At 52.0% G+C, this 13,836-nt stretch overlaps 1 protein-coding gene across 1 annotated transcript; it reads right to left on the minus strand.

The window, feature by feature from the left end:
* Window positions 1-1,716: 1,716 nt before the first annotated feature.
* On the minus strand, window positions 1,717-13,295 carry CYP2E1 (cytochrome P450 family 2 subfamily E member 1). The gene is made up of 9 exons (NM_001111303.2): window positions 13,119-13,295; window positions 11,976-12,135; window positions 8,624-8,773; window positions 8,129-8,289; window positions 7,596-7,772; window positions 6,346-6,487; window positions 3,585-3,772; window positions 2,952-3,093; window positions 1,717-2,133 (listed from the first exon to the last, which is right to left on the minus strand). The coding sequence occupies exons 1-9, from the start codon at window positions 13,293-13,295 to the stop codon at window positions 1,949-1,951; spliced, it is 1,482 nt and encodes a 493-aa protein (NP_001104773.2). The 3' UTR covers window positions 1,717-1,948.
* Window positions 13,296-13,836: the final 541 nt, after the last annotated feature.

Here is a 13,836-nt window from a genome sequence, read left to right on the forward strand (position 1 = left end):
TTTATTTCAGTGGACACACCAGTCCATGGCAATTTGTTAGAGCAGCCAGAACTGACGGAGACATTCCCTCCCCTCCCTTGGTCCACCCAACTCCTATTGACCCCATCTCTTCCCCTTTTGCCAAATATGGTTCAGATCAGTGGAGGATTTCTTAAGCTGAGACTAATTCTCCAAGGTAATATTACCTCGTGGTCAGTGCTCACCTTGAGGAGAGGCAGGACCTGCAATAGCTGAGGCTTGGGAAGCCACCACATGAATACACAGTTTTGGGATGTGCTGAACAGGAAATCAACCTGAGACTCTTAACAGCCAGATGCCATTGCCTGGATCAGTTAGACATCTACACTCAGAGGGCCCCCCGTCTCCCTCCCAACTTCCTTCCATGACTTTGAGTACTTTAGAATTTTCCTAGGGTATTCTCTCAAACTGAAATCCCTAAAGCAAATGAAAAGACATTTTCATATAATCTCCTGCTGAGTTGGTGTGATGATGAGAGTGACAGTGGCCTTTCAGAGCAGAGGCAGCTGGTCCTCTGCAGTTTCTTGGTTTGCCAGTCTGTCAGTGCTGGTTTTTGGTAGTGTCTCATGGTGTGTGAGGTGGAAGGTGTGGTCGGCAGAACAATATACCCAATGACATCTGCATCTTAATCCCAGAACCTGTGAATATGTGCTTCACATGGTAAATGCACTTTGAATATGTGATTAAGTTCAAGATCCTGGGATGGGGAGATTATCCTGGGTTATCTGGGTGGGCCCGATGTTATCATGGGATCCTCCTAAGAGGAGGCAGGAGGGCCAGTCAGAGGGAGATTGGAAGATGCTACACCGCTGGCTGTGAGACATGACTCACTCGGGAACACTTTCTTAGAACTTTCAGTGTTCTGAGGGCTCTGCACACCTAACCTGTCCACCCTCATCTATGCAGTAGACAAGGCCTTCTATCATGCCCGTTTTGCTGGTGAGGAAGTCAAGGCATGAAGGCTGAGCACACAGAGGACTTCTAGGTGTGTGCCAGCTGGGTGGGGACCAGGTTCTGGCTCCAAATTCCTCTTCTGTTTTACAACATTAAGGTTTAGTTCACTGAGACGATTAATTATTTCCTTGTTTCTGTCTCATTTCATGCAGGGGTCCTCATGGACTTAGAGTTTCTCCTTCCAGGTACCAGGGCACTTTTTTTTTGGCTGAGGAAGATTCACCCTGAGCTAACGTCTGTGCCAGTCTCCCTCTATTTTGTATGTGGGTTGTCCTTACATCATAGCCACCGAGTGGTGTAGGTCCGCACCCGGGAACCGAACCTGGGCCACTGAAGTGGAGCACGCTGAACTTAACCACTAGGCCATGGGGCTGGCTCCTGCAAAGTCACATTTTAATATTAAGAGACAATAACAGATGTCTCTGTTGACTTTTCAGACATATTTTAATCTTACAACATGGCGCAGAACGATGCTCATAGTGAGCCCAAAGGACGACTTCATACCCTTGGGAAAGATGGTGGGGGATACATTTTTGACATAACTAAGAAACCTCTAAAGGCATATTATTTGCCTCTTTTCCTAACTACAAAATGGTGTCCATGTTCTTTTTTGTGAAACCTTTATGACAGATAGTGACTCTGCTGCCTGGCTAGTTCTACTTTTTCAGCAGAGGGGAGTTTCAGCTACAATGATAGGCCTTGTTTACATTGTTTCCAAGAACTCAACATAGGCTCAAACTAATTCAGTTTCTTTAGTTAGTTTAATTGGTTTTACACAATCTTTTTTGGACTTTGCTTTCAAATTCTATCTGAAGAATGATTCTGGGAAGCAGCCTCTCCGGCCGAGTGATCCCCGTGGAGCCCTGACTCACTGAGCCGTGAGGGGAGGGTCTTCCTGGTGGCACTGAGTGGGCGCTGGCAGGAACCCTAGGGCATCAAGGGGCCCAGGGGTCTTCTGAGCACCTGTCCCTCGCGCTCACGAGCGGGGAATGATGCAGAGCTTGTAATTGGGTGGGATGTTGCCAAACCCAATCGTGACGGGGCTGAGGTCAATATCCTTGGGGTCAACCAGAGACTTCAAGTTAAAGTGCTGCAGAATGGCAGTCAGGAACAGAAACAGCTCCATGCGAGCCAGGCCTTCTCCGACGCACACGCGCTTTCCTGGAGGTGAGACAGTACTGATGAGACACTGAGGCAGCTTCAGGAGACAGCATTGCTGCAGGTGAGGCAGCAGAGGGAGAGCTGGGCGGGAGGAGGCTGTGCCCAATCTGTCATCCTAAAGCCGAGTTGACCCCTCTCTGCCCGTTGAAAGGGAGCACAGAGTAGATTTCAGTATAAGAGTACTAGCGACAGATGTGTTCAGGGACCAGCCTTCATCTGGCCTCAATCTCCAGGACTCGGCTGCAGAAACCTGCGTTAGGTTGGGAGAATGGTCTCTGCAGGGCTCACCCCCATGTCCTACAGGTAAAAGTGGGACCGCCATTGGAAGCCAACACTCCACCAATGGGTGTTAAGGCTATCAGGTTGGTTATATGATCTTCCCTCACAGCAGCATCTGAGGGGAGACCCTGGGAAGGAGGCCAAGGGCCGGGGGGTGGGGGGACACTGAGTCACAGCCAGGGAAGGTTAGATGGTCCTAGGGTGAATCCAGGCAACCAGACGCTAGATTTTGTTAGTAACCCTTGTTTAAAATTATGGAGAATTAGGTAATATAGTTTTGAAAGGTTTTCACTAAGTTCTGTTAAATGAAGAGTTTTAGCACTGAGTGAAGTGAAGTATCTACTCTACAGAGAAAATAATTCATCTGTAACCCCTCAGTCCCAGGACTCCTGGTGAAACAGTCACTTAAGCTCTCTGAACATGGAAGATCACCTTTGGGATGGGGTGCGGATCCGGGATAAGGGAAGAAGCTGCGAGGAGCAGAGAGCAGGCATTAGGAGCAATTCCCCAAGAAGCTGCTACTCTTGAACTCTTCCTACCTGCGGAAAATGCCTTGAAATGGTCGCTGTACTTGAACTTTCCGTTTTCGTTCAGAAAGTGCTCTGGCTTAAACTTCTCTGCATCAGGGAACTCTTGGTTGTCATACAAGAGTGAATCCAGTGTCGGAATTACGACTGTGCCCTAGAAGGAACAAAGGCTGTCTCAGTCAGTGACATTTTTCAGCTGGAAGCCCCCAGTGAAGAAGGGTGTTTTGAAATTTACTTTATACAAGATAGTATGTTTCCACTTGGGGGAGTTGTTTCCTTAAGGACTAGGAAGAAAGCATTTGGGGGTCAGGGCCAGAGGGTGATGAGAGCTCTCATCTTTTCAGAGGAGTAGCCCAGGCTGGAGTCAATGTTGTTCGTTTCTGGTGTTAGAATGTACCACAAACCCCAGGCACTGTCTGAGGAGTCCTTTTTCCAGGTTTTCTCAATGTCTAGGGTCACCGGGTCCATGCGAGGACTGCTGGGGAAGCAGACTCTGCAGAGTGGGAGTGCTAGCCCAGCTCCCACCTTTCAGCCACATCTACCAAAAGGTGGTGTCCTTGGATGCCCCCGGCCCGTTCCCTGGCGGGCTGGCTGATGAGCTGGGAGGGCGGTGCTCAGGATGCGCGCTCCAGGCTCACAGCTGACCTTAGGGATGACATATCCTCTGAACGCTGTGTCCTGGGTTGCTACATGGGGCAGGTTGGAGGGCACGAGGTTGATGAATCGCTGAATCTCATGCACCACAGCATCCATGTAGGGCATCTCTAGTCTGTCCTTGAAGGCAGGGATTCGGCTTGGCCCAATCACACTGTCAATCTCTTTATGAAGTTTCTCTGCCCAGATATGAGTGGAATGAATGTAAAAGGATTAACTCCAGGCTGCTCAACATCCACCCACCTGTCCCTCCACTCATCCATCCATCCACCTAAACATCCACGCGTCCATCCATCCATCCACTGACCCACCCATCCACCCACCCATCCATCCACCCAATAGATGTTTATGGAGCACCGTAAGCAGTGCTTCAGGGTGCCCAGGTCCTTTGGATTATTGGATAAGTCCTCCACAAGTGTCAGTAAGTGCTAAGCTCTATGAGGTTATTTAGAGTCTACAGCATGTTTTGGCTTCTGTTATCTTAGCTGATCATGGCTAATCTGGTTCTTGCCTTAAAGTAGGAGAGGAAAATGACAAAAGGCTCTTGGAAATCTCTACAGATGGTTCCCAACTTACAATTTTACAACTTTATGATGGTGCGAAATCAATATACATTCAGTAGAAACCATACTTCAAATTTTTAATTTTGATCTTTTCCCAGGCTGGCAATTTGCAGTACGATCCTCTCTCACGATGCTGGGCACTGGCAGCAGCCACAGCTCTCAGTCAGTCCCGCGATCTCAATGGAAAACAACTGATACACTGAAAATATTCTGTCCCCATCCAACCATTCTGTTTCTCACTCTCAGTACAGTATTCAATAAATTACATGAGATATTCAACATTTTGTTATAAAATAGGGTTTGTGTTAGATGACTTTGCCCAACTGTAGGCTAATGAAAGTGTTCTGAGCCCGTTTATGGTAGGCTAGGCTAAGCTATGATGTTCGGTAGGTTAGGTGGATTAAATGCACTTTCCACTTAAAATATTTTCAGCTTACGGTGGGTTTATCAGAACGTAACCCCACTGTTAGTCGAGGAAGATCTGTAGTTGGAGGGAAAGCTCTGTGTTAATTATTACCCCAGGCTGGTTCATTGCATGCTTCTAAGAAGTATGAAGGTGAAGGCAGAACGGCAGAAACAGACAAGCACAGACTACTGCTTGAAGGACTTGGAAGCAGGAGTCTGGGAGTCTCTCTCTTTCTGGCAGAGGTAAGAGCAACCTTTAACAAGTTGCTTGGCCACTCTGAGTCTGAGGTTTCCTGTGGGCCTTTTAATGTGTGGAGTGAACTGTAAAGTTATGTACAGTATGGAACCCAGGTAAAAATGTAAAACACATGCAACACCATGGATTGTATGCTGATGCTTAGTGAGTGTTAAATACAAGAAGTCGTGCACGGGGATGACACATAACCGTCCTAGGACATTGACAAGTCTCAGGGGCCATGAGGAGGGGCTTCGGCTGGCTCTGCAACCTGTTTTCTTTTCAAGGGCTCTGAAGAAAACACTGCAAGATGTTAATACACGTTAAGTTTGGCAATGGATGTATGAGGGTCAGTCATGTTTATTTTCTGTCTTTTTCTCTATATTGGAAATTCCTCACCATTAATGACATACAGCATTTTTTGAGTCTACAGTTCCCCTAGCACAGAGTGGTCAGAAGTTCTGCTAGAACTGCCAGACCTGTGAAACTGCCAATCCTGTGGACTTTCGGCTCCTTCCCCTTCCCCTTTCTGTGAGACAGAAAAAGCCAAGGCTTTGGAGTCAGATGGACCAGGTCTGATCCTGGACAGGTCACGTATCCATGTTCTTGGGGGAATGACTTCATATCCTGTATCCACCCTCAAGAATGCAGTGTATTAAAGGGTGTCCCCTTATGGAGCACTGTAAGCAGCAGGAGCCAAATTATTGTCAGCAGCAGCAAGAGTGGCTCAGCTGGTGAGGAACTCCTTGGAGCAGGGACAGCCCTAGCTTTGCACCAAGCCCAGTGAGAGGCAGGGGCTCTAGGCCTCGGCACTGGCCGCTGAGGGCACCCTCGCCCCAGGTGGTGGCTCCCTTCCTTTCTCTTTCCCTGGACGTTTGAACGGACTGGCCTGTTAACATATTGGTGCCCCTCACATTGCCTCTACTTGGCCCATGTGGGTGCTTCTAGTGGATGACACTTTGCACATGTGGCCCCTGAAGCCACGCCTTCTCCTCCAGGGCACCCTGAGTCCCACCTGACCCAGGTGCTGGGGAGGAGCCCCCAGCAGGAGCAAAGGGGGCCAGGGCAGCAGGCAGCCTTGGAATGCTTCTCCCTTGGGCTTCTTTCTTCTGATCCTCTTTCTTCCAGTAGGGTAAGTTATGGCAGGAGGGCCTTGCCTGCCCTGCCCTGTCTCCCTGACTGCTGAGAAAGCAGGTCTCACTCAGGGATAATGTGCACGCTGTTCTCACTGTCATAAATAGGTTATCCTGTGGAGCAGAATGCAGACAGCACTGCATTTCTCCACTCTGGTGTTGTTTTCTTTCTACAATCAGGGGTGTTTCAGTGGGGGTGTGGGAGGACCAGTGTTCAAGAGGGCCAGGTGCCCATCATGTACAAGAGCACGACCCCTCAAAGGATTTATCCCGTCATCCCAGTGTCATTCCCGCAAAGGTTCACAAGCAACATCAGTTTCCATTTAGCAGACGGACAGCTGAAGCCTAAACGCTCCAGGCGATCATCCAGGCGCGACTGCGCGCGCCCTGGCGTCCTCGCCTGTTATTTGGCGTACCTTCAACCTCCGGGTGTTTCAAGAGAATCAGGAGCCCGTATCTCAGCGTGGTGCTGGTGGTCTCTGTCCCTGCAAAGAACATGTCAGCCGTGGTCACAGTGATGTTTTCCAACGTAAACAGGGGCTCCGCACTGTGTTTCTCCTGCGGATGTTAACGACAGGTGGGTTCAATAAGGGGACGTCTTCAAACAGATGAGAAACAGACCCTTGTCTCCTTCGGCAGAAGAGAACCTGGCAGCCCTGTCAGCTCCACAGAGAGGAAGGGGCAGGTGTGCACGAGGCTGTCCCTCGGAGACACGATCATCTCCATTGCACAGTGGGGGAAACCGAGGCTCCCAGAACACTGGCCCTGGGCAGGACTCTGCCCCCAACCCAGGCCGTGGGGTTCTGTGCTGGTTCTAAGCATTGAGGGCCGTCCTGGGGGGTGAGGCTCCCCAGGTCCTGTGTCATGACCTCCAGCAGCCCGGGGTGGAGTGTGCAGCCTCTGCTAACAACCCAAAACTGCAGGGGCTGCCCTTGGCCTCTTTCTGTCCCCATGTTCAGCAGCTTTGGGTCCCAGGAGACAGGAAGTCACCAGGAAGCCAGACAGCTGGGTGCAGTGAGGGGCCCCACTGACAGAGGAGATTCTCAGACAATCTGGGGGAGTTACCCAGGGGAATCAGGCGTGAAATCCACCTGCTGTTCTGGAGCTGCAGTGATGCCAAAGGAAAGAGAAAAAGCTCCCCTGATCTCGGGTGGCGGGGGGGGCCCGGGGGGCCATCAGGCAGATGATGCTGGGTGGGCCTGTTGTCATGCACAATTTGCGGTTTCCATGCTGACGCGGAACACAGAGGACCTCTCCCCAGATGAGGCATGGTCATTGTCAGTCGGCCAGAAATGGTTAAGAAGCATGGCTCGGAAGAAGCCGATGTGAGGGACCCACTCACCCCATCCCACAGCCCCCTGAGGGGTTCCCCAAGGAAGACCGTCTGTTGGCCAGCGTGGTGTACGGTACAGTGGTCATTAAGGTCAGCCAGGCAGGCTGGCTGTCTCTCGACATGTATGGGAGCAGCATGTGGTGGTTGTGCTAAAGCCAGTGTGTTTGTGTGCAACTGAGAGCATCAAAATCCACAAGGTGGGCAGTCTGGACACCAGCAGTGCAGGTCACAACATAAATCTGAAAAATGCACCCCCCTCCAGAAAACCCATCTCATAACGGCCAAGTGCTTGGTGTCGCCTGGCGTCTGCAAGTCAGTGTGTTGCAACAGTACCTTCTCCATTTCCATGAGCAGGTTGTCGGTGAAGTCTCGGGGGCAGTTGGGGTCCAGTGACTTATGGTGCTCCTTCACTCTTTCTGAAGTAAACTCTTTAATTTCAGACACATTTTTCATTACTTTTCTATGGCTTCCAGGCAGGTAGCGCAGATAGGTTGAAAAATAATTATAAGCCTACAGAGAGAGGGGGGAGATTATCTTACTATGTTTTTTCCAGAGGCAACATGTTCTGTGTGCTGGCCTAACACCTTCCTCCAGACCCAGAGCTGTGGCCACGGCTACCGAGGCGCCTTCTGAGCACCACCTGGCCGGGCTGCGCTTGCCCATGGGGGACACGTTCATGGGCACGCATGTCACGTGTCTAGTGGGGACAGATGTTAAAAAGTGACACGGTGAGTCCCTAACAGGTTAGCAAGGGGGACTCTGGCCCCACAGATGTCTCCAGAAGGAATACACAGGCTCTCTGGCTCTAACAGAATCTGTGCGATTGAAGACGAGCGCAGACTCCTGAGGAAGGAGTGAGGCCTCACCTGGAGCCAGGGGGTGCTGAGCAAGTAGAAGTTCTCGTTGAACAAGTGCATCAGCCTCTGACACGTCTTGTCCTCGTAGTCAAAGTGCTTGTGGAAGAGGATGTCGGCGATGACGTTGAAGGGCCCGCCGCCAAGGACAAAGGTGGGGTCGAAGGGCTGGCCTGGAAAACGAGTGAGCTGTCAGAGCCCTTCACACGCGACTCAGCCTCCCCACCGGCATTTACCAAGCCTGTGAGAAGACACACTGAAAACTGATGATGAACAGAAGACAGTGAATGTTTGAACCTGTTCGGGTCTCTTTTCAGTTACTCAGGACATAACGGTGACACACTGGATCACCACTCCTACTCCCCCGAGACCTGGAGGAAACCCGACTTGTAAAATGGTGTCTGTGGATTAACACCACCTTCTTGCTGGCAACCGCCATCAGGGGCCCAGGCCAGCGCTGCCCCCAGCGGTCTGGCAAGGAAGCCGTCCTGCCTGCGCTGTACCCACCCTGGGTCTTCCTGAGGGCCTCCAGCAGGAAGTGGGTTTCCCTCTGGATCCGCTCCTCGTTGCGCTGCTTCCCCATCCCATAGTCTCGGAGGATAGTCAGGGAGAGCCGCCGGGTGTCCTTCCAGCTTGGTCCATTATTGAAAATAACTCCTGAAGAAGAGGGAGCCGCAGATGAGTTACTGAAAATGCCCAGGTGGGGAGAAGGGGTGGGATGAGACAGGCCTGTGTGCTCTGGGGGCGCAGGGAGGGACCGAAGCACTTAGAACCAGAGCAGAGGCAGAGAGCAGCGCCGGCCTCAGGCACCGGGCTGCTGGGTTTGGGGAGAAGCCTTTCCGGCCCCTGCTTGCCTTGTGCTTTCTCCATCGCATCGCTCCTCTCCTGGGCACTCTCTTCTTCAAGCCATGTATTTACTTTCTCTCTTTGTCCACTTTGCCTTGCGTCTTCCCCGTGTGAAATAAAACCTCACCTGACCACCAAGGAAACCTTCCACCCCTTTCCTGTCTGTTGACAAAATTCCTGAAAAGCCATTCTGTTCTCAGTGGTTTTTAACCCTCACATTATTAAGACCTCAACGCAGCTCTGTGGCTTCACAGAAAGTGTCCTTACTAGAATCCAAGGGGTCACATGGCTCCCCAACCAAGCAGGCCATCGGATTTGGGAAGACCCTTCCACGTGCACGCAGAGGTCTGAGCAGGGCCGGGCATGGGACATTCTGGAAAGAAGTCTGGCTGGGCTGAGAGGGGCGGGGAGGAGCTGAGGTGAGGTGGGGAGCAGGGTGGTCTGCGCTTGCCGGGCTGAGAGTGTCAGTTCTACCCTAAAAGGATGCCTGAGTGGCTGAGGGGGAAGCACCCTATGGAGTCAGGAGAAGAAGCTTGAGGGCAAGAAGCGGTTGCCGTGGAGACAGGCGAGGGAAGGGACAGCATGACTGCTTGCTGGGCACATGTGAGCACAAGCGCAGGTGGCGTCGAGGCTGCCATGTAGAGATGCTGTTCACTAAGTGAAAGACCCTGGTGACCTTGGTGGGGGACTGGACACCAGCGTCCTGAGTTCAGGACTATTTGCGCTGAGCTTCAGATTCCTGTGGGACCCTGCGTACCATGCTGAGGGCAGGCTGGAGATGTGGCCTGGCAGCCCAAGAGGGAACCTGTGGGAAAGACGGTCCAAACACGCACATTTCTATGCGATCAGCCCAGCTGAGCCTCCAGCAGCTCCGACGTCTCAAGTCACTGGGAGAAGACACACTGACCCAGGACACAGGGTGGATGAGCGAGGGGCTGGGAGGGGCCACAGACTGTGTGCTGAGGAGGTCGGAAGGGCAGAGCTGTCAGCTATGCCTGGAGCCCTGAGGGCCAGAGAAGGCAGGAGGGAAGGAAGGAGGGAGACAACGGCCAGTGGACCACCCTGAAGGGTTTGTGACAGGGGAAGAGGACCCTGGTGGTTGAGGAAGGAGGGGCAGAGAAGCAGTTAATTTAAACATGTTACTGGGAAGAATTGTGCAGCAAATGAGAGATACAGGAAAATGTGAGGAGAGAGAGACAGACAGAGGCAGAGAGAGAGACAGAGAGAAAGAGACAGAGGGAGATAAAGACAGAGAGACGGAGACGGAGACAGAGACAAAGAGAGAGCCAGAAATACAGCCAGAGAGACAGCAATAGAGAGACAGAAAGACAGAGAGAAAGAGAAAGAGACAGAGACAGAGAGACTGAGAGAGACCCCAGAGGGGCCGGCACTATTTGGGACGCAGGGCAGGCTGGAACACAGACAGCGGAGGCTGCTCTCTTGGCGCTCTATACAGAGTGACTGGAATGACGGGTGCGGTTCCTGTGCAGCCTGCTCAATATTACGCTAGTAATGAACCTTCATGTCATCATTCCTGGGGGACCAGATGCATCCCACGTCCAGGCCCTGGCTGATTTTCAGGGTCAGCTCTGGGCTGTGTGGGACATATAAAAGTAGGACTTTGGAGGCCCTGGCAGGAGGCAGCAAAGTCCCATTGAGGCCAACCTGTAGAATGTGAGTGCTGGCCACTGCCTGGCAGCATTAAGGGCCCATGATGTGGACCAGGGATGGAAGGTCAGGGCTCCCCGAGCCAAGATGGAGTTCCTTGACCCAGAACTGCTCTCATGGGGCTCTCCTCCAGTAACGCTCCTCTTGTGTTAATGACAAAGACCGAGGTGGTTGGTTTTGCCTTTGGCAAGTCCAAGAAGTAACACAAACTCACAATATCCAAGAGAGAAAACAAATGCCATCGATTGTGACATGATATAACTTCGGGAATGTAGACTGGGAACGTAAAGTGAGAACACTGCCCACTGTAAGTGCGTCATTTGAAAGTTGAAATTAAATGGATAAACGTTTTCTAGTGGTTCATCACCAAAGTTGCCTCAGGAAGAAGCAGAGGCTTCCGAGTTCCAGAGGGTAGACGGGACACGGTGTTTGTTCTAATATGCTTTGGAATCTCACTAAAACGGCAGTAAGCAAGCTGAAAAGAATCAGCAGGTAAGCTCGGAGGACAGGACAGAGAGAGCAGCAGGCCGGGCAGAGAGCTCTCGAGCTGAGACCAGGAGGAGGGGGGCCCCCACCCAGCAGGTGTCCTCCATGGGCTCCAGGACCTCCCAGGAGACACAGAAGGTGCGGTCTGAAGCCAGGAGTCTGATAAAGACCAGTTAGACCCCCAGACCCTAACTCTCTTCCCCCTACAGGAGGAGACAGGTGTGTCTCATGGATACGGGGAACTCAGGGTTCTGGAGACACGGGGTGCAGAGGAAAGAGAGGTGAGGCTGGGGAGACGGGTCATGTGGTAGTCTCATTCTGAGCTGGGGCTGCCTTCACAGCACACTTCTGGGTCTCAGAACATCCGCAGGTGGGTATCAGAGGCCCCTCAGCGAAGGACATGAACTGCGGCTGAGCAAAGCCTTGCAGACAAGCAGAGTTTCTGTGCCCATCGTGGGTGAGGGGACCTCAGCGGATGGAGCCCTGAGACCAGGAGCTGTTGAAGCTGTGAGTGGAAACAGCTCCCAGCAAAGAGAGAGGAGGGAGAGGCCGTGGAGGCTGGAAGGTCTGTGGGAGGAGGCACAGCTCAGCCAGCAGAAGCGTCTTCCTCTGCCATATTTCTCTGTAAACAACTGCCTACTGGTCGTTTTGGGTACAAGTCTCATGTATTAGCTTTCATTAAAATGCATGCTGCGCACTGATTGAATGACCCGATGCACTGACCAGCACCTGACCTGCCTGGGGATCTATCCTCCTTTCCATCTTTACAGTGTTGTTGCTGTGCTGTTGTCTCAGTACCGGCTGGGCCCTCCTGTTGCCCTTACTCCTCTGTGGGGGTGTTATAAGAAGTGGGACATACCATTGTCCTTGTGCGCCTGGAACACGGCGATTTCTCCCCTGCCGGACAACTCATTCTTGTAGTTGAGCAGGACCTCCTTCACGGCCTTGTAGCCATGCATGACCACGACGCGCTGCGAGCCCAGGTACAGGGTGAACACCGGCCCGTACCGCTCTGCCAGCTGTGAGACCAGCAAGCAGCAGAGTGAGACCGTGCGGACTTGGGGAGGAAGAGGGCAGTGCTTCCAACTCACCCCCAAAGTCGTCTCTGTTGACCAAGAGAACCCAGAAGGATCTGGGGAAAGATGGCCTTCATCCAGCCCGACTTGGAAGACTCTCCCACAGAGGCTTTCTTCTGCAGGGAGCGTGATGCCAGCACACCTGCACACCTGGCCACACACATCTGGGTGTGCCTAACTCCTCTCCCACCTGGACACCATTAACTCAGTGGGCCAACTCGTCCTGAATGTCCCGCCCCTGAGGCCCCTTTGCCCACATCCACCCATCACCCCACTGTCTGCTGTCCTCAGTCAAGGTATGGACCCCAGGGCACTGTAGGAGGACCCGGAGCTGGCACCGTCCTGACCCCCGCAACTGAGCCTATCCTCTGAGGTGCATGAAGCGCCATCAACACTCTCCTTGATACAAATACTTTCCAAGCCTGCTCTGTGCCCTGTGGCATTCTTTTATTAACTCATTTAATAGGTTTACTAACTCATTTAGTTTTTAGATTTGTTAGCTCATTCACTACGTTCACAACGATTGTTGTAGGAGGTACCGGGTAATTTGGTCAAACATTTCACTTTTTACCCTCTTCTTTGGTGTCTATAGAGAGGTGCAGGTTGACACCAGCCAGTGTGAATGCATGGCTCTCCTTGCATTGCAATGGCAAACAGCAGCTGCCCTGGCCACACCGGCTTCCTCAAAACCCTCCTAGCGACAAGGGGCCTCCAGGGCCAGCCATGGCCAATGCCCATTTGAGCATGCGGTGCCCAAGGTGTACCACTAGCTAAATATTGAACATCACACATGGATGTTACTGTTACTGTAGTTAATTAATAACAGGCGGGTATTGAATAACAACTTGTCTGACAATGAGTGAAGGCACACATATTACATCTAATCCCTAAATTCTCGTCCCTGAAATCACCAGTATTTCTCTTACCCTGGTGAAGGACTTGGGAATATTCTTGAGGTCCAAGTGGAAAAGATTCCCAATGATGGGCAGTGGGAAAGGACCAGGGGGCAGGTTCCAGCTGCTGTAGATCTGCTTCCAGATGGAGATGAGCAGCAGGGTGGCCACCCACACCAGCAGGGCCACCGTGATGCCCAGGGCAGCCATGGTGCTTTGGGATCTCTGCCGACTTCTGGGGATGCTCCCGTGGAAAGGCAAAGCTTTTTATAATGCATCCTTGAGAAAGAGGGTGACCAGCTGACCAATGCCATCTTCTTTTTCCTCTGGCCCAAGATCTTAGTTCATTATTAACTATTGTTGGCCCACTGTTTCAAGGCTGATTCCTGTAGCAGTTGGCTCTTAGAAGCTCCATCCAGGCACCCCTCTGACAATGCCTGGGCTCTGTCAACACCGGTTGCTGGCACCAGTACCAATGCCGGTAAACACAGCACCTAGGGAGCTCCACCAACCCATAGGTCAGAATGTGGGGTGCGGGACTGTCATCTTCTTTGACCCTAATTGGACAAGGAGCATTCAGGTTTTGTTTGCATGTGTTTGTTTGGGGTAGGATTTATGTAAGGCCACATCAATGAAGGGGTATTGACCTCTGGCAGGAGTTTTGGGGGTCTTTGCCCTCCTCTAGTGTTCTGCGCCTCTTGAACTGGGAATTGACATCACTGGTCAGACCTCGGGTCCTGTCCCAGTTGAA

This window comes from Equus caballus, chromosome 1 (assembly GCF_041296265.1).
Source record: "Equus caballus isolate H_3958 breed thoroughbred chromosome 1, TB-T2T, whole genome shotgun sequence".
NCBI lineage: Eukaryota > Metazoa > Chordata > Mammalia > Perissodactyla > Equidae > Equus > Equus caballus.

What these genes read in the sequence shown, in the direction of transcription:
- CYP2E1 (NM_001111303.2), bottom strand. Translation starts at nt 13,295, where the DNA reads ATGGCTGCCCTGGGCATCACGGTGGCCCTGCTGGTGTGGGTGGCCACC. An exon ending in TCAGCACCCCCTGGCTCCAG is followed by an intron (nt 7,773 to 8,128) that starts GTGAGGCCTCAC and finishes CTCTCTCTGTAG; the next exon opens with GCTTATAATTATTTTTCAAC. An exon ending in GAGGATATGTCATCCCTAAG is followed by an intron (nt 3,094 to 3,584) that starts GTCAGCTGTGAG and finishes TGTTCCTTCTAG; the next exon opens with GGCACAGTCGTAATTCCGAC.